Source organism: Artemia franciscana, chromosome 4 (genome assembly GCF_032884065.1).
Source record: "Artemia franciscana chromosome 4, ASM3288406v1, whole genome shotgun sequence".
Taxonomy (NCBI): domain Eukaryota; kingdom Metazoa; phylum Arthropoda; class Branchiopoda; order Anostraca; family Artemiidae; genus Artemia; species Artemia franciscana.
Genome location: NC_088866.1, coordinates 29980944 through 30001809, shown reverse-complemented (window position 1 = coordinate 30001809; position 20866 = coordinate 29980944). Strand labels below are relative to the sequence as shown.

The following is a 20866-nucleotide window of genomic DNA, read 5'->3' as shown; positions in this document are numbered from 1 at the left end:
TTCTCTGTTTCAATATATTAAGAAAAAAGGATCAGGCTGTAAAATGATTTCATGATTTCATTTTCAAAATTCAGTGAAAAGATGGATCAATCGGTAAATTGAAAAGGTAATCTAAAATTCTTGTAAAATGTACCTCTATTGCAGTCGAGAGTGTTACTTCTAAATAATACGAGCATGACCATTTTTAGAAATATTTGGTGGATGCAGGTATACTATCCTTTATCAAAACTTAGCCTTACGCTCACGTTGAGGAATTTTCAGGTTCAGTTATAAAAATTTTTTAATTTGTGCTGGGGTGGACCCAAATGGATCGAAATTCAGCCATTAAAGGCCCATTGCCTCCAAACCCTTGGTGACCAATTTTGCAGTCACACTTCAGAATCCAACCCTAAGATAGGACTTGGATCTTCACAACACCAGAATTCGAACTTGCATCACGAAGGACGCAAGATTGCAAGTTCTGTGTGCTATTTACTTGGTAAGGATGGCTTGACTTTCAGGGGTGGAGGATTACATTGAAAGTTTTACCCATTCTTTACATTTTCGTTTTAATTTAGTTATAAATGAAAAGGCAGTTTGGACTAGGAAATTATTTACATATGGAATCCTGTATCAGAAACACCTCTTTGAAAGAAAAAACTCGATTCCTTAGGAATGTTAGTGACCTATCTTTTTTCCTTGTTCAGTAATATTAAACATATACCGGTTATATTCTGACAAAAAAAAAGACTACATTTTTTCTCACAATCGTGTTTTGTTTTGTGGAGTGATTAGTCCACTCTTTGGAAAAAGGGGGTTGTAAAGGGAGAGCAATTTCTCTTGTATCTACTTCATATAACGTGGGAGGAATTGGCTGAGGTTGGGACAAGCATATCTAGCTGAAAGACATCTTGGTTTAATTATGTATACAGCTTTCTAAAATGAAGGGGAACGACTCAGATACATTCTGTAACCTTTGCAAGTTTCTCATATTGAATCCCTCGAAAGACAGCTGTTCATGCCATATATATTTTTCCTTTTTTTATTATTGCCACATTCTGGGCTCAAGCGTGACCACTTCCTGCCGCTTCTAAAATTGGCCTTACAGTGACATTAGTACGTGGTAAGCGTATTTGGGACAATGGTAGAAACGATATTTAGAAAAATGATGCTAAAATTTAAGCAAAAGGTGAAAAGGAGCCTTAAAATGTGAAAGTTAAACTGCAGAATATAATTTGAATTTCTTTATTATAGTTCCTTTTTTCTTGGGTTTGCTATTCAAAATAAACGATTTGAGTGGAAATTTGTTATGAAAAATTATAATTTTCTTCGTCTTTAGTAAGTTTCACGGCAGATTCTTAGAATGTAAAGTTTGGTTATTTTGCTGTTTGTCGAATGTGGAGAAATTACTGTTTAGACATGAGATAATATTTCTTCCAATATAATCATCTCAAAAGCCACTGCAGAATATTCACCTTGTTCGTCTTATTCGGTGACTGTAGTAGTGGCCAAGTTATCTGTCAAGTACTGGTAAAATCAAGTAGTGTAATTTCATAGGAGTGTTCGAGGTGAAAATTTTGCCATTACAGTGAGATGTTGAGAGGCTCAACACTCTAGGACTCTAGAGACTAGAGTACTTAGGGGTATGCAAACGTTTTCCCTATTTCTTTGCTCTACTATTCTGGATAAGTTTTATTAAATATTAAAGTGAATAGCTTAGGTTTAATTATTTAACTAAATCGACTTAAAAATTAAATGAAATAATCATGATTAATTTAACTCAGCAACTTTATTCAATTAAATAGCTTAAATTCAAATTAGATTTAAGAAGGTTTAGATAATCATTAAACAAAGTAAAAAGAAAACCCGAAATGTTTTTTACAAATCTTTTCCACATCCTGTTTGGTGTTTTCGTTTTCCGAAGTCCATTTAATCCTTTGGTACAGTCTAATTTTTTAATTTAGTTGTACTATATTATAAGATACGATAATTTTATTTGACACATTTACAAAACATTGTGCAGCATCTTCTAAAAAGCACCAAAGGCGTTGTTGACAGCAGGTAACAGTCTTCTCTATTCTACATTCTGTAGCCGCTTATCAACTGTCAGATGTCTCCTAAGAATGGCAGCTGCGGTTTCTTATCACTTCTCTCTTGCATTACTTTTGGCTCATCACTCATCAGTTTTCCTTCTGTTCAGGGCTTCCACTATCCTCAAATGTTTGGGGATTTCCCCAATGAATCTCTGTATCTAACCGAAAATAAGTTGTTTGGGCCTAGGGGTGCCAAAGATTTAAATCCAGCCCTGATGCCATTCATACGTTGTCATGCATATACAAGAAGCATTCTACTTACATAAAACACGCATAATTACTATTGTTTTGCAAGCAAAAATCTCTTTACTGCAATCTTGGAGGATGCCAGACGACTTGAATTTCGTACTGCAACTGGAATTATATTCCATACAAAGGGGGCAAAAATTCTTTATTTTCGTCTTATCTTCAAATGGACGTAACGAATTTGATGCTCCTCATGTGTAATGACTATGGAGATTACGACTAAAGGGGAAAAAATTTGAACGAAGAGGGAAGTATATTATGGGGTATTTTTATGTGATAATGCTAACTTGATAATATCTAGTTTCGGAAATATCAAGAAGTTGATTCTTAATGTAAAATGTTTTAATTTTATGAGTATTCAAAGTTTCAGGTGACAAAAGTTTAAAACCTTTTGAATTTTTCATAACGTTGAGCACAATTGCCCATATTAAATTGTGGCTGCAGATAAACTTTGAAACAAAATTGGCCATTAAAGATTGACCATGACTAATGACCAATGTGATGAAGTCATTAATGATGATGTGATTGGTAATGAAGTGACTAATTGTGACTATGAGACTGTTGCACAATCTTCTCAAAAGAAACCAAACACTGAAGATGATGATAATGTTATTTCCTCGGCTGATACTTTAAGAGATTTGCAAAGCGTCTTAGCCAGTGAAATTGTAGACGAAAAACTTATAGGTGGTCTAAAAAATAGTGTCAATTTCAGTACTCAGACGAAAAAAGATGAAAATTCCTACTATTAAATACCTATTACCTATACCTATAAAATACCTAATACCTAATATACCTAATATAAATACCTAATACCTATTAAAGAACACAGCTGTTGCACACAGCTGTACCATCAACAGTTGGGCGTTTGAAAACTTCCAAGGGGGCTTCGGTATCCTTAATTTATACTTAAAGATCGCTGCAATGACAAAATGTTTTAATTAACTAATTTTGGCAATAGCTTTTAGAAGACTTGAGTTTATATGTGTGTAAATTATGTCTCAAAATTATGCTGAACTAAAAGGTTTGGGAACCTTTGGTTTGTCTAAACCATTCAGATAGAAAAAAGAATGCAACCATCGGAAAAAAATAGTAAAAAAAAACGGCTAAATATAGCAAAATAAATCAATCCAATAACGATCGAGGGTTTGAACTTGCATTCCCCCTCCTTTCCGAAACCTCGTTATTTACGATATTTCTCGTGTTTTTATTCTTTCCTATACCGTTATATAAGGATTATATATCCTACATTTGCTTTGTTCCATATTTTGTGTACCCCTTGTGTACGCCGCCTGTTTTGAACTCAGTAAAGCACTCCTAGAGATCTTGACAATATACGAGTCATGATTATAATTCATGTAGCGACTCAGTTATACATGTAGTACTAAGTTATAGCCATGTATTTGTAATATTTACCCTATAATCGTTTATATTGTAGATTCTTTTGCATTTAAATGTAGATATGTTTGTATACGGTTATCCCCATGGTGATTGTCACAATGACTTCAGCCGCATAAAAGAGCAATAACTATGAATTTTTTCAATTTATGTAGTTGAAAATCCCCCTCCCTGTCGACAGCAAATCCTTTAGTAAAACATAATAGAATATATAACAGTTATTAGAAATAACTGTGGCCGATTGAAAGTTATGACTAAATAGTATCGGACATTATTTTTGACAAGTAGTTCCTTTGTAAGAAGTTTGAAGCTAAAGAACATCCTTAGAATCAAGGATGAGAATCATTGGCACAAATTAAAAAAAAAGAAAGGTTTTTCGAAATCCAAGTTATTGCAAATTATACCCAAATTATCCAAGTTAAATTATTCCCAAATTAAAAGTTTGTGAATACTATTAATTTGTGTGTTTGTTTGTTGATGCGGTATATGCGGTTTTTTTTTTTCTTGAACTTGATTTAGACTGGCCAGAAAAATGCCATCAAAGGCACAGGCCCGACATCATAAAGGCTCACTATGAGCAATGCTAGCTCAGCCATATTGTAAATTTGTCTAGAATTCCTTCAACTTTATTTTTGCTTCAATAGGCTTAAATCACGCAGACCTAAATTTATGTGGCCAGTAAGTATTGAATTGCGTCATGAGAATTTAATTGACCCGACAGTGTCAGCGATTTTTAAGAGGAAATTGTTGCTACGATGTAAATTTTATGGTATGTTCGTTTCGTTTTTTCTGTCAACCAATAAAGACAGAACAAATTACGATCGTTCACGCTTCTTTGGAATGCTTCGCAAATTTTCAGGCGTACTATCCCGTTTCAGAGGCTATACTCTAGCGCTGCCTTTATAAAGAACCATGCGCTGTCAATGTATTATCATCTTTTACACCTCCTCAGCCATTGATGGCGCTTAGGTAGTTGACGAAGCATCCCCAATTATCACAAAGCTATGCCGCAGTGCTGACGTCTTCCCATTCCTCTTCGAGGGATGTCTTAATCTCCTTAGGTCTCGTGTATAAGTTCAAAAGTATTTCTTGAGGTACCTCGACTTTTTTGGCCATCCGCTGTCCAATCATAAGCTGTCTGACGAAAGGGGCATTGTTGCGTACGAAGGACACGTTCCAAATAATAATAATAATAATAATATTTATTACCCACAAATATACAAAAGTATAAACAGTGGAGTACAGAGAAAAAATTAATAAACAAAGCAAAAACAAAAGTACACGTAACTCAATAATGACAAACACAATAAATCTAATATAACAAAGAAAAACAGTATAATAAAATAGACTAACAGATCAGTAGAACAGACGAAGTAAAGCTGCATTGATAATTAGAAATATTTACAAACATACTATAGACCGCCGCTCATCTTTTGCATTCATCAAATTCATCATTTATTAATAACCCACAAAGATAACCCTATGGAGAAAAGAAAAAGCAAACGAAATTAACAAAACTACAAAAAAAAAGAAACTAAATACTTATCCTACATAACATGTAAATAACAAGAGAAAATATAACTAAACTAGAAAGATAACTTACAAGAAGAAGAAGATTATGGCAGCATCGCCCCATACAGGGAATTATTCTTGCAGAGAGATCGGACCGATTTTGGACGGCCAGGTATGGATCAAGAATGCCATAGCTTTCACTAATCCAAGAGTTTCTTGTCCAGGGTGGTAGGCCTAACAAGAACTTACAAAAACGGTAAAAGCATGACCGGATGGTACGTTTATTCCGATCGGTTAATAGAACCCAAAACGGGGAAAGACCAATAACATGTGGCTGCACCAGCGCATTGAAAAGTCTTGCTCTGATATGTCTATTATAATTTGTCTTGGTAGATATGAGTAGACCATAAGATTTGCGGATCTTGCTGGTCAAATGTTCAACTAGCAGTGATCTCGTAGATTTCACATCACAACCGATTGGGAGCCCGAGGTAAACTAAACTAGGCGCTGGTCTCACGACACTATTTCCAAGTCGGATATTAGGAACGTCATCTGAGCTTTGACGGTTGAAAACAACAATTTCGCTCTTACTTTCGTTAAAAGACAGGTTTATTTCGGAATAAGCGTTTCTTAGAATATCAAAGTTCGTTTCTATCATCCCAAAAGAACGGCTTAAATTCAGTATATCATCGGCATAATTTAACAGTGATATATCTCTACCTCTAAACACAAGACTCATCTCAACATCTTTTTGTGATTTTACAACACTATTATTGTAAAGGGTAGGGGAAGAAACTGCACCTTGCCGTATGTCTTTTTCTACTGGAACTACACAGGAAATACATCCACCTCATCTTCCTAAGAAAAGTAGTAATAACAGGATAGCCCATTCTTCCCCGAACTTCAGAATTGATGACTGTAGAATTCAGGATGTATTATTACAAGCAATATATTACCTAGTGCTGTTCTAATTTTCAGGTGTACATTCGAATTCGAGATGAGGAATGGAACGTTTATCGACGATTCTCCCAGTTTTTCAAATTTCACAAGCAGCTTATTAAAGAAGATCCTCTTGTTGGAACTTTTGATTTTCCACCGAAGAAAACCGTTGGAAATAAGGTCAGTACAAATCAGAGGTGTGCCCAGGAGAGAGTAAGGAGGTTTGAACACCCCCCCCCTCTGAAATTTCTCTTCGACCCGAAAAACGTAACAAAAAATGCATATAAACAAGTTTTTTTCGTTAAAAAAAATTGTACCCCCCCCCCCAAAAAAAAAAAAAGAAGTCGTGACTGTGGCCTGGTACAGATTTAAAGCAATCGTATTCAAAGCGTGCCGAATCTATCCTTGAAATCATTCTGTCTTACTCTGATGGTAAGCTCAGACACTGTCAAAATGATCTCGTAGCCTTCAAAAACGGTTTCACGGCCTGAAAAAAAATATTACTTTTGACCTATTTTTTCTCCTTTCATTATCCAGTGGTATTGTCCAAGGAAAGTGTTAGGTGCTCATTCGACTAGCCAGATATCAAGCAATAAGCTATATGAAGAATTTGGCTCGATTCTACTTTCTAGGACTATATTGAAAGTTAGGTTAGATAAATAGGCCAGGGTCTAAAGTTGTAGCAGCCTTAACTTTTAACCTTAAATGTTTTAATGAGCCTTAACTTGAATATTTCATTCAGAGAGGCCTGAACTCTCCAGTGTTACCAATGGGTTTGACTAGGCCCATTAACTAATATGTAGTTTCTCCATGTTTTCACAGTTTAAGAGCCCCCTATTTGCCCCTTTTTAGCCTTTCAACCAATATTTAATTTATTTTTTTAGCCCAACTGTCTCATAACACTTATAACACTGGCCTAACACTCTAGACCAACAGACCCTTTTAGGCTGTTGACGCTTATTCCCCTTGCAATTCCAGTCAATTTGTTGGTAAACTAATATTGAATTGATTTTTATTAGTGCAAATGTCTAAGTTTATGAATTGAATCAATCGCCTTACCTGACACTAATTGTGGAGATGGGCCCAATTTGACTTTAGACGCTTGTTTGCCTGTCATTCCACGCAAATTAACGGTTCAATGTCAGCTCTAAATTCTCGGTTTAACCTGCCTAAGGCCAAAGGTAGGCGTGCCTTATTTACCTCTCATTCCAGGCAATCTAACGGTCCTATGTCAATTTTAAATTCTTGGTCTATGTGCCTGAGACTCAAGGCGGATGTGCCTTTCTAAAAGCTAACAAACAAGCATTGTCTCATAAGAGAGTCATACTTACTCCCGCCGTTTACCCGTGCCATTTAACCAAACATTTGGAAAAATATAGGTTCTATGACTATCTACCTTAGTTCTTCTGCCCTAGGAATGACTCATGGACGGATGATAGATAGACTTGTATATTAATAAATGAACTAACATTATTTTTATACAATCCTAATAAGGGGGTTTTATATCATTATTGTATTACGTTTTATACTTATATTACTTTGGTTTTAGATATTTTTATATTACTTATGCATTGTATTTTATACTTATATTACATTATTGTTGTTTCCTTTTCTAAGTTATTTACATTACAAATATGGCTGATATCAGTAAAAGTGTTGCGTAGTCGAAAAAAAGAATTCTGCAAAGTAGTATTTGTCGTTTTTGTGTTCTTCTTTTTTACACCTCTATTTTTTCTGGTCTACTTTTGCCTCTCACTCAATTGGACTATCTGTCTTAGCCTTTTCTACAATTAGTCATGGCCTCATGCCCACAACTACTTGATTTTAATTAAAAATCAACGGACTCGGTTGGTCTAATTTGAATTAAAATCAAGTAGTTGTGTGCATCAAGCCATGGCTATTTGTAGAAAAAGCATGGACAGTTAGTCCGATTGAGTGAGAGGCAAATCTGGCATAACCCCCTTATTAAGATTGTTTAAAAATGATGTTAGTCCATTTGTTAATAGATAAGTCTATCTATCATCCGTCTATCTATCATCAAATTGGGCGATTTTTTTAAAGTAATTATAGTAAACAGCTATTCCTTTCTTTAATTCTCATGTGGGTTGGAGTTTACCTGCTTAATATATACAATTGTTTGTATGTATTTTAGTAACTAATTGATTTTAATAATAAATTAGTGATTAATAAAGCATTTTTCACTTTTGGAATTGTAGGTGCGTTAAAGATAACAGTGAAGATCAAAATTAGATAAAGAGTAAACATTGAATAGCAAATAAATACATATAAAATAGTAATAAACATTAGATAAAATACATAAGCATTAAACGGTAATAGATAAACAGTAAGGATTCAAGAAAGGCGCAGGATACTTTATGAGATTGAAGAGAAAGTAGACTATTGAAGAAAATGAAGAACAAAAAGTAGACCAGAAAAAGTAGAGGTGTAAAGAAGAAGAACACAAAAACGATAAATACTACTTTGCAGAATTCTTTTTTTTTTCCACTACGCAACACTTTTACCGATATTAGCCACATTTGTAATGTAAATAACTTAAAAAAGGAAACAACAATAATGTAATATAAGTATAAAACGTAATACAATAATGATATAAAACATAAGTAATATAAAAAATAAATATAAACAACTTTAATAATAAGAATTTAAATAACAATAAGTTTTTAAGAAGTGAAACTGAAATACCAACGAAAAATTTATTGTATATTGGATTTTGGCAGTTTATAGGCTAAGCGAAACTCTATAAGTTTAATTACTTTAAGTGCTTACTGTCTGCTTAACTAGGTCTGTTAAATAATACATATTTTTGAAATTTTTCCCATGATTGGCGATGTTACTCCCCATCCCTGTTACAATTTTGTGGCGATTTTGTAAGGTAATGTTTGCATTGTAAACAGCAGACCCTCGGCGAAAGAGCGTAGTACTGACTCAATAATATGACAAATTTACTTCCGAAAAACTGGCCAACACAAGTCTAGATTTGTCGAATTTGCACTTCAGAGTCTAACTGAAGAACAAAAGCAGCAAAAAAAAAAAAACATATTTCATAAGATTGGTAAGAAAAAAAGATAGGTGCATAAAATAAGAATGTCGAAAAGATTAAAAACAATTAAATGTAGCAGATTTTATGTAGTTGTTGAAACAATTAATAAAAACAAAGGAGGTGAGGGGGGGGGTAAAAATCACAACAAAGAGAGGGGAAACTGTCGGGAGTTTTTTTTTGGTAAGGTAGATGATAACATTTTTTACGGAACCTGTTTGAAAAAAAAACGAAACAAATGGAATATTCAAATTTAGTATAATAAGCATTACACAATGGAAGGTAAAAAGAGTATAATTATAGGAAAAATAGGGTGGAGAGAAAGGCGGTATCCAGGGGGAGGATCACCGGGTTTGAAGCCCTTCGCCCCCGAAGTTTTATCCCACTCATAATAACGCAACAAAAATACATATAACCAAATCTCTGATACATTTGTATTATAACCCCCGCCCTTCACAAATCAAAATCATGGATACGCCATTAGTGGAAAGAGTAGCATCTACTGATCTACAACCAAAGACAAAGTTTTATAAAGTATGTACTGAGTCTCAATGTTCGGAGAAACCAATAAGCTATTCAGTGGGAAATAAAAATTTGCTAATTTTGACACAAAGATAGTTCACTAATTCACTAATGAACTCATAGCAATTGGCATGTGCATTTTTAGAACAGGCATTTTTTAAATCTTTCCTATAATTTTTCTTATTTTAATGAAACCTTAAATACAAACTTGTTTTATTGTTTTATTTTATTAAAACTTTTTATGTTGTTTATTTTTTATTGTATTATAAATAAAAAAAATAATTTAAGGTTTTATTTTCTTCCTCTTAAGTTTTAAGTAAATTTTATCAAACAAAAGCGATTTGTTTTTTTTGGTTCATTTATGCATGCCTTTTCCAGCCGCCCAAAAAATCATAAGCTAACAATTTTGCTAAGCATTGCGTTTCCGCGAGCTAACATTCTTAACGGGTGTTTCTCACGAATGAATTCGTTGTGGGAGAACTTGAAGCACAATATTCAAAACTGTCAATTCAGCTATGCAGCTTGACTAATTTCTGTGCTAAAGAATTGCAAAATCATATCTTTATTTCTAGGATAGTAAATGTGTTGAAGATAGGCGGAAGAGGTTGCAATCGTATCTCCGCGGAGTTGTAAATCTATGGGTGACTAAATATCCCGAACTCACTTTACCTGATAAAGATACACTTTTGGGATTTCTTTCATTTTTTGGGTAAGTATGCTTTCTGGTTAAGAAATGTGTGTTATGATGAATACTGGGGATAAATGATAAATTTCACAGAAGAGTTGGCACTTTTTCTGTTTCATTTGACTGTCATTTTTTTCCTTTTCAGCAAAAACTAATTCGTTTTTCCTTGTTTCACAACTGTCGGAAACAACTTTTGTCTTTTGTCGGATATGGAGAATGTTTATTTCAACAAAGAGAAGTGAAGATCGATGTTAATTTTTTTGGAACTAAAACAATTTAACGGTTTTTTTCTGGGGGAGGGGGTATATCGTGTTATATTATAACCTAAATAGTAATTGGCTATGTCTGTACCTCCTAGAGAAGATGAATTTATGAACAACTGATCAAGAATTGCTAGATCAGTTGGTGAGCATTGCAATACGGATATGATTGCAGTACAATGTCCATAAATCGATTCGATATCAATACGAATCATGCGATTGTTAATTGATACGGTTGTGGACCAAGGCTCACACTTCTTGTTTTATTTATTTTCGTTAGTAAAAGGTGCAAACATTGAGAATATTCTTTTTTTGGGTAAAAATTTTGTGGAACAAAAAATCAATATCAGCTTATTTTATGCGTACAGAAGAATAAAAAATGTCAATAGAACGGGGTTTCATTTTTCCTTTCTTTACATTTTGTCCGACAGGCTTCGTTGCTAGTTTAGAATAGTTTGATTGATATATGATAATAGGGTAATAATAGTTGATAATAGGGAGAATATTATGGTTAAGGATAAGCTACAGAAAATTTGCTTTTACTATTTTTTTTTTTTTTTCGAATAAAATAAAAAGCTGTATGTAAATGAACGTAAATCTGGCTCAGGGACTAGAAGGGAGAGCGAGAGAGAGAGATAGAAGAGATGAAAGAGAAGAGGAGGAGAGAGAAAAAAGAGAAAGAAAGCGAATTCAGACAATTACGAGAAATAAAAGGAATTAGTCCAAATAACTGTTAACTTCTATCTTCAAATGCCGCAAAAAGTAAATACAATAATTCTATTATAAGAAAAATTAAACGTTTTGGGTGAATAACTAAAGTATGGGATGTCGTAACATGCTTCATAAACACTGAAGAAACCTTATGCTACCTTATCCTTCACTATTAACGCAAAGAACATACCACTATGATTACATGGAAGTGACTTTTTACGTCAAGACTACCCGTGTTTTCATTCTTCTTTATAAAAAATGTCATCTCTTTGGTGGTAGCGAAAATCATGTGATTGAACTAGTTTAAACCAATGTGATTAAGGATGAGCTACAGGAAATTTACCTTCGTCAGTTTTGTTTTAATAAAACGAACAGTTGTATGGGAATGAACCTGCATTTAATTCAGTGGCAGAACTGAGAAGGAAGGGGGACAGACGATTACGGCAACTGAAAGATAATGATAAAAATGAAAGAAACTTTTATCGTAAAATGAATAAAGATTTTTTTTAAAATTTTACTTGAAAAAAAATTAGATGTCTAGAACTCAAAATCAAAAAAATTAAAGATAGAACGGTCAGACTCAAATAGACCTAGACCTGGTTCTACAATACTACATTCTCATACTACAGACTTCACACCTTAGCTGAAAAGAATTTTTGCATACTACAAATTGCTTCCATTGGAAGTTCTGAAAATAATAATATAGAATAGAAGTATACAGATAATAAAGAATGTAAAGAATATGATGTAATGTAGAATGCAAAGAACGTATGAAAAGAAATGGGCGATAAAAATCGTATAAGAAATTGTGTTCGAGCTATTGCACTTAAACTCCTTAAGTATTCCTGTAACTTAGGTCTCGACAAGCCTGTATGGCTGTCTTAAGATTCCCCTTCTCCTCAACTGGTTGATGATAGGAAATAGCAATCACCAGATTCTTATAAATTTTATATAAATTTTATATAAATTTTATTCTACCTTTTCCTTCGATATTAAGAAAAAGATCATACTGTCATGATTATCAAAGAATTTCTTTCCGACGATTACGAATTTGTAATGGCTGTCAACCTCATGCATTCAGATTTGGTTTTAAAAGATTATAATTCCCAGGCAGCAGGATAAAGTGAGCTAGTTTAGAGTTACTTGATTAAGGATGAGCAAAAAAATTGTTCTAAATTAAACGTAAATTTGCATGGGAAATGAGTATTTACCTGTTTCAGTGACTGGAGGGAGTGGGAAAGAGAGAAAGACATATTTGAGAAAATTTTGAGGAAAGAAAAAAAATGAAAAATATAATGCACTAAAAGTAAAAAAAAATCTTTCTTGGAAATTTTTAAAATTTGTTTAAAAATAAACTCAGAAGTAGAAAATAATGTTTTTTTTCTCTCGAGAATCTGTGGAAAACAGTGGTCAAAAATAGACTGGGCTATCCATTACATTGACATCAAATTTATTTGTCTGATTTTCGAAAAAACGGGAAAACACCCCCTATAAGTCAAATAATCTTAATGAAAATCACAACATCAGATTTAACATATCAGAAAGCCGTACTAAAGGTTTCAAGCTTCTATGTGCAAAAATGTGGAATTTTGTGTTTTTTGTCAGAAGAAAGATAACGGATGCGTGTTTATTTTTCTTTTTCCCTGTGGTGATTGTATTGACCCGGTGGTCATAGAATATCGGGAGACGGCTAATTTGACCGGAATTTAAAAGTTATAGTGCCCTTTTAAAGGTACCAAAAATATCGGAGGGCAACTAGGGCCCTTCCCATGCCCTTTTCCCAAAATCGTCCGATCAAAATTTTAGATAGCCATTTTGTTCTGCGTAGTTGAAAGGCCCACTTACTATGCCTTTGGAAATACCAACCCCCCCCCCCTCAGCTCCTGGGGAAAGGTCTTTAAGTTATAAAATTATCCATTGTATACGAGTAGTATTTGCTATTGGGAAGTATATGCATATTTTTTGGGTTGAAGGAGGGTAAAATTTTCTGCTGGGAGATTTTGCACGGGGAGAATTTTCCATGGGAAGGGGAGTTTTCACTGGGGGAATTTGCCTGAATTCCTATACAAAGTTTTTTTTTATATGTCTTGTTTTCTCTTTGTCGACTCAATTTTATGTGTGGAGATGTTACGGCTAATTGTTCAGGGTAAATTTTCACCGGGATTGATTTATCTAGAGGATACGTCCGTGGGGAGGGGTATTTTTTCGTGGAAGTGGAGCTAAATTTTCAGGTATTATTTAAAAAACTATCAGAAATTAAATTAAAAAAACAAGTTTTTTCAACTGAAAGTAAGGAGTAAAAATAAAACTTAAAACGAACAGAAATTATTACGCATATGAAGTGCTGCTCCCTCCTCGACACCTTGCTCTTTACTATTACCTACAAGTAGGTAATACTTGCTGTTTACTAAAATTGAGGTTTGTTTACATTACGAATGGGTGATGGGATCTTAATGAAACTTGATATATAGAAAGATATCATGTCTCAGATGCTCCATTTTCAAGTCGGATCGGATTTGGGAACATTGGGAGGTGGATGGGGCAACGGAAAGCTTGGAAACCAGAAATCTTGTAAAACGCTTAGAGTGGAAAGGTTATGATGAAAGTTGATGGGAAGGACAAGGTCTAGATACCATTTTGACATAACCGAACTGGATCCAATCTCTTTGGGGGAGTTAGGGGGATTTCTAGTGCTTTGGCAAGTTCGAGAATAAGTGTCAATCTCGATATGTGATTGACATAATCGAACCGGATCCGATCTCTTTGGGGGAGTTGGAAGGATTTCTAGTGCTTTGGCGATTTTTGTACTTTTTGACCTGCTAGGACGATGAAAATTGGCAGGTGTGTCAGGGACCTGCACAAATTTGCTTGAGAACAGTCTTTTGCCCGATTTGACCATCTGGGGTGGTGACGGAGAGGAAATCGTGAAAACTGAGGTATACTTATCTTACAAATGGGTGATCAGATCTTAATGAAACTTGATTCTATAAAGATCTCGCGTCTTAGATGCCCTATTCTCAATTCGGATCGGACGACTATCACATTAGCTGTTTAAAAATGTTTTGTTTGCCCCTAAATTTGAACCCCCCCCCCATACCTCTAAATGTAGGCTAAAGAACCCATCTACGAACTCGACCTTACTCTTAACCCAAAAAAAATCCTCACACCATGTTTTATCAAAATGCCTCGTTTCGTTCGAGAGTTATACTGCGTACAGACGGACAACTTTTGCGATGTCATAGGTATCCCTCCACTTACGGTTTGCGATCCAAAAACATGCATACCAGCCTACGATTACTCTAGTACCGAGTCTAGTTTAGGTTCCGACCTCATCACAAGTGCCATAAGAGCTCTTGGCTCTTGTTTAGCCTCAGAGACATGGCCAAAAAGGACCATCTTTGGCAATTTATCATCCTCATTCTGTAAGTACCGATAATAGCTAAGAGGGAGAAAGATTTTGAGACTTTACATAAGAAATACTGCATCAATTTACTTTGGAATATCCTAGGTACTCAACTATTCGAATGATGTGTGGGTCTCGTACCCTATGAATAAAATGTTGACTTTTCTACCATTTGAAGATTCTTTAGTCACCTTTTAGTTTATCTTCAATTAACTAGCCATTTAATTTTTATCAAGGGATTCTGTACAAGGAGAAAGTGGATCAAGAACACGATTTGGTGCAAGGTTTCGAGGGAGTCAACAAGATGTACAAAGTGCCACAACTCCGCAATATGATGGTCTTTGATTATGTACTTACTGTGTTTTTTGTCTGTTGTGAATCTCAGGTATATTTTTTATTCTTCTTTGCTTCTAACCAAAATAGAAGAAACAGTTTTTGTCTTCTGGGTTTTAATGTTGCATATTTTTCTTTATTTTGAGACTTATTGGCATTAATATCAAAGAATTTACTTTCCCAAAAGTTGGCGATATCTAGTGACAATACGCGGGCGGAGTTTTCCAATCCAATGACATTGCGCGTGCGGGTGAGTTTTGTTAGATAGCCAAAGTAATTGAGGAATACTTTGGCCGATGTATTTTGCTGGGAGTGAGATATCTGATAAAACCAAAGAGATAATCTGTGCTTTGACATTATTTCCAAAAAAATTACGCTTGCAAGCATTGGTATGTCCAGGGGTTTGCGGCATTTAAACTACAGAAACACTTTCTTAAGCGGCTTTGGTACATGCAACAAACTGTACGTGACATCTCTGTCCCTATGCAACTGCAAAATTACGCATCTTAAAACGGATTATCGCAATCCGGTTCGCATTCTTTTTCTTTCTTCATTAAAGATGTTTTCCTAAAGCTATACAATCTTTTAGTTCAACCAGCCCAAGACTTTGGGACAGGTGTGGCCAGGAATTTCTATAAAAGCCTCTCCACCCTTTGGCATTGGTGGCTCTGGTCTCTCTTAATTATCGCGTCCCAAGTAATTGCTTCTAATTCTTCGTGTCGTGTGTTTATTTATTGCGGCACTTTAATGTTTTTTAAGTTCACTTGACGACTGGCCATTACAGGCCACCAACACTACAATCGCTAACAATATTTGACAGGCAACTCTTACATTTGTAAATACCCCTTCATCTTCGTATTGCGCAATTATTTCTATGTAAGATATGGGAAAAATGGAAATTTCGGATTCAATTTGCTCATACTTACTGCCAACTGTGCCTTCTACTTTATTTTAATTAAAATAACATTCGAAGAATTAAAAACTTAATACAACAGTCAGATTATTAATTTGGAATTTTGCGCCCCTAAAATTTCTCGCCCGGGGCAAGTGTCCCTCCGCCCCCCTGTAAACTGCCTCTGTCCTTTATGTAGGTATGTTGTTAATTTTTCCATGCATACAAATATAACAATGAGAATTCTCAGGAGTAATTACACACTAAAAATGCTTCTTTTCATGCTTTGATTCTTCCTTCAGTAAAACTGGATTGATACTGGATGTCTAGATCTAACACTTTTCCGTGCTGTTTTGGAACTTCCTATTGTAAATGTGGTGTCAAACCTGTCTGTAATTTTTTTTTTTTTCAAGAATGGTGGAAATTAATCATGAAACTTAATGTTGTTCTGAAATAGCTTATTCTTTCCCACAATTTTCTTTTGTCAGTCGTGGTCATAAAAAAGGAGTAAATTTTATAGATGGGAAAAAAGCTTGAGAGCCTAATATATTAAAGAAGAACTATATTCAGAGAAGGAGTATAGTGTATAAAATATATATATAGATTTCATCAACCTGAGACAAATTTTTGTCATGTTTTACTCTGAAACAAGGGAGGAAATGAATATGTAATCTTATTCATGAAGAAAGTTAGCCAATTTTGAAACAGCTTTAGGCGGTGCACCAAAGCGTGGTTTAGGGAAAAATCGATTAGCCTGTAAGTCCTTGAGTTTATTTTATAGATGTAAAGACAGTTCACAGACGTTTGATAATAAGGGATCTGTGGCACTGATGTGCCAAAACCCGGTTTAGGAAGAAATATATTCTTTTCTTTCAGAGACCCACTAGGAATTTTTTGTCAAATTAAGCAGCAATGAGTCCATCATGCTAGCGAATACTACTCCTTCTACCACCCTGTTTAAGCCTCTGCTTTGTCACCCCGCATCAAATTGCCTTGCCTTTTTTCTTTCTCCTTTGACTACTCCCCCCCCCTCAAAAAAAATAATTAGCTTATGTCCTTTATCACCACCACGCATATAAACTTTTAAATTCTTGCAGGTGCATCTATTATTATGTTATTGGGCAAGTCGAAGTATCGAAAACTTAATCAGTGATTTATTTACGCTTTTGAACTGGAAACATTCCGTTGTTTGTTTTTGTGAAATTTTTCTATTATTAAAATGAAGTTAGCGAAATATCGATGACCCGATTTAGAAACCATTTTGTGCAAAGATAATTATCCTGTTGCTCAAAACCAAAGGAAGTAACACACTTGAACTAGGCTATACGTAAGCCATATTTTTATCATATATTACGGATGGATCAAGATGACACACAACTATAAGGTGAGTCATGTGCAGGGCTGTCACCCGATGAAAAAAATCACTAGATTCTTAAAAAGAAAATCACTAAATCAGCACACAAAATCACTATATTATTGACTAGAAATCACTAGAAATATTCCCTTTATTAATGCAATTAATAATTTTTTTGTTTCTTTACCATGTTCTATAAACGCGAACCTATATGAAGAGGGTAAAGTTGTCCCCTAGAAAAATACCTTTAGATTGATGCTTTGTGTTTTTCAAGCAACAGTTACCCTTGAAAATTTGAAAAACTCTTTTTGGCATCTTTATGCAGAAAATAGAACAAAATCCTTGCTTCTTCTGTGTATTTTTTTCCAAATTGGTACCCTTGGCTTATACCCAGATCACTGAAAATTGGTTATCGGTGATCAGTTCGAAATATTTACTTTTTCTTTTTGATTTTTTTTCATTGTCGATTCAAAACTCAGTTTTTTTCCAAAAAATATAGAACCTATTTTCTTTTTACTCTATTTGAGCTGGTTTAATTACTGGGACACCAGCAACAGTTTTGAAAATGACCTTTTTATATTTTCATGGACAAAGTTTATCCCACCATTCACAAATTTTAATAAGCTTCGGTCTTTTTGCATCTTCAATAAAAAAGATCCTAAGAAAAACTTTTTCTCCCAATACATTTTTTTTATTGGTGAAATTGTTCATTCTGTAAAACAGAATGTTTTCTGTAAAACAGCATAGTTTTCAATTTTATATATATATTTATATATGTATATATATATATATATATATATATATATATATATATATATATATATATATATATATATATATTATAAATATATTATGTATATATATACGTATATATCTATATATATATATATATATATATATATATATATATATATATATATATATATATATATATATATATATATATATATATATATATATATATATTAAATAATCATTAAAAATATCATGCTTAAAAAACTACCATCAAATAAAATAAAGCAGGTTCTCACATAGTTTAAATTGTTGTCGCGTTTTACGTTAAATAATTAGGTCTTTATCTGTGCTTATTAGGCGTTTCAGTTACAAACAAGAGAATTTAAAGAATTATTTGAGTTTAGATTAGATATTAGAAGTAAAAATTAAAAGCATTAAACAACTCCCAGATTAGATACCCCTTCCTTGCCCCCAACCGACTTCAATCATCAAACTATATTTGGTTTAACCTGTCTAGTTATATTCCAAATCTTCTTTAGGCTATAAAAAGCACTAAGTCTTATTTTCATTTTCAATTATTTCTTTTTTCATTCAGAAAGTTATATTTAATGTATACCTAACATTTTATTTTTCAATTACTCCTTTCCTGTTCTATTTCCAGATGTAGATGATGTACTCGTATCAACTATCAACTCCACTTTCAAAGACTAAATACTTGAAGCAATCTAAATCCTTATCGAAACGAAAATGTTTTACACCTTTACAGTCCTTTAAATCTGCATTATGTCTTGCACCTCCCCTTCACACTCTTAAAACAAATTCCTTTTTAATTTTTTTTATGTTAAGATCTAAATTTTCTATAAACAAAACTACTGACCGCTCCTATTTTCATTATGATTTCCCACCCTATTAAAAATACTTCCCACCCAATCCGAAAAAAACGCCCTCAAAATTTTGCAAGTCTTGTTGAAGTGTCCGCATCTCTGTAGGTAATGCGAGTACACATCACCTGTCTTTTCATCTAAAAAAAACAAAAACATTTTTAGTGCGATGGATGCCTTCACACTGTCCCGTCCTCTCGCCTCCCGAATTTTGCTGATATAGGAGTGTGCTACGGCTATTGGATCCGTATAGATAACATAAAAAAAACTAGTTTTTTTAACTGAAAGTAAGGAGCGACACTAAAACTTAAAATGAACAGAAATTACTCCGTATATGAAATGGGTTGTCCCCTCCACAATCCCTCGCTCTTTACGCTAAAGCTTTTAATTGTTTTAAAAAGCAGAATTGTGGCAAAGAGTCAAACTTTAGCGTAAAGAGCGAGGGATTGTGGAGGGGACAACCCATTTCATATACGGAGTAATTTCTGTTCGTTTTAAGTTTTAGTGTCGCTCCTTACTTTCAGTTAAAAAAACTAGTTTTTTTATGTAATTTCTGAACGTTTTTGAATTAATGCATGTTTGATTTTGGCTCTCCACACATAAATTATTAAAATGAAACTCGCGTATCAATTCCTTTTTTGGCTAAATGGCTTTCTCTTAGTTATGATCAGACGATTTTGAGAAATAAGGGATGGGGAAGGAGGCCTAGTTGTCATGCAATTTTTCGGTTACACAAAAAGGCAACTATAAATTTTAATTTTTAACAAATATTTTTATTAGTAAAAAATATACGTAACTTAAGAATTAGCTTACGTAACAAACTCTTATATTCTTTAATTTTTATTATGTATATGAGGGTGTTTGTACCCTCGTTAATACCTCGTTCTTTACACTAAATCGTAAGTTTTGTCCCAATTCTTTAAGAATGACCCCTGAATCAGAAAGGCCGTAGAATAAATAGTTGAAATTACTAAAAATACTATAGCATAAAGAGCGAGGTTTTTATCTCCTCCTAAATACCTCGCTCTTTATGCTAAAGTATTTTTAGAACCCCTCATATGCGTAATAATCTCTGTTCGTTTTAAGTTTCAATGCTACTCTTTACTTTCAATTGAAAAAAATTCCATGTTTATTTTTTCATTGTTTTTTTTTATAGTAATTTTAGAAAATCCTGCGCCCTTTTCATTGAATTTCTGTTCCCCCATGATATATTTCTCCAAGGAAAGATCCTCCCACATAGCCCCCTCCCCTCAACCCCACCCCCAAAACCAAAAAAAAATGCCCTGAAAACGACTCTATATTTCCCAATAACCATTATAATATGTAAACACTGGTCGAAGTTTGTAACTTGCAGCCCCTCCCCCAGGGACTGTGGGGGAGTAAGTCATTACCAAAAGATACAGTTATTATGGTTTGTGACTATGCGGAACAAAATGGCTATCTCAAAATTTTGATCTGTTGACTTTGGAGAAAAAATGAGCGTGGGAGGGGGCCTAGGTGCCCTCCAATTTTTTTGGTCACTTAAAAAGGGCACTAGAACTTTTCATTTCCGTTAGAATGAGCCCTCTTGCGACATTCTAGGACCACTTGGTCGATACGATGACCCCTGGGGAAAAGAAAAAAAAAACAAACAAATAAACACGCACCCGTGATTGGTCTTCTGGCAAAAAATACGAAATTCCACATTTTTGTAGATAGGAGCTTGAAAGTTTTGCTATAAGGTTCTCTGATATGCCGAATGCGTTGGTGTGATTTTCGTTAAGATTCTGTGACTTTTAGGGGGTATTTTCCCCTATTTTCTAAAATAAGGCAAATTTTTTCAGGCTCGTAACTTTTGATGACAAAGACTAAATTTGATGAAACTTATA

General features: G+C 34.0%; 1 protein-coding gene across 2 annotated transcripts in view; it reads left to right on the top strand.

Moving 5' to 3' along the window:
• LOC136026278 (sorting nexin-29-like) overlaps positions 1-17262 on the top strand; it is an 80081-nt gene extending 62819 nt beyond the window's left edge. For both annotated transcript variants that reach the window (XM_065702667.1, XM_065702668.1), the window contains exons 11-14: positions 6204-6344; positions 10317-10453; positions 15040-15188; positions 17126-17262. In XM_065702667.1, the coding sequence (XP_065558739.1) occupies positions 6204-6344; positions 10317-10453; positions 15040-15148 (387 nt within the window). In that variant the 3' untranslated portion in view covers positions 15149-15188; positions 17126-17262. The remainder of the gene's footprint in view (positions 1-6203; positions 6345-10316; positions 10454-15039; positions 15189-17125) is intronic.
• Positions 17263-20866: the final 3604 nt, after the last annotated feature.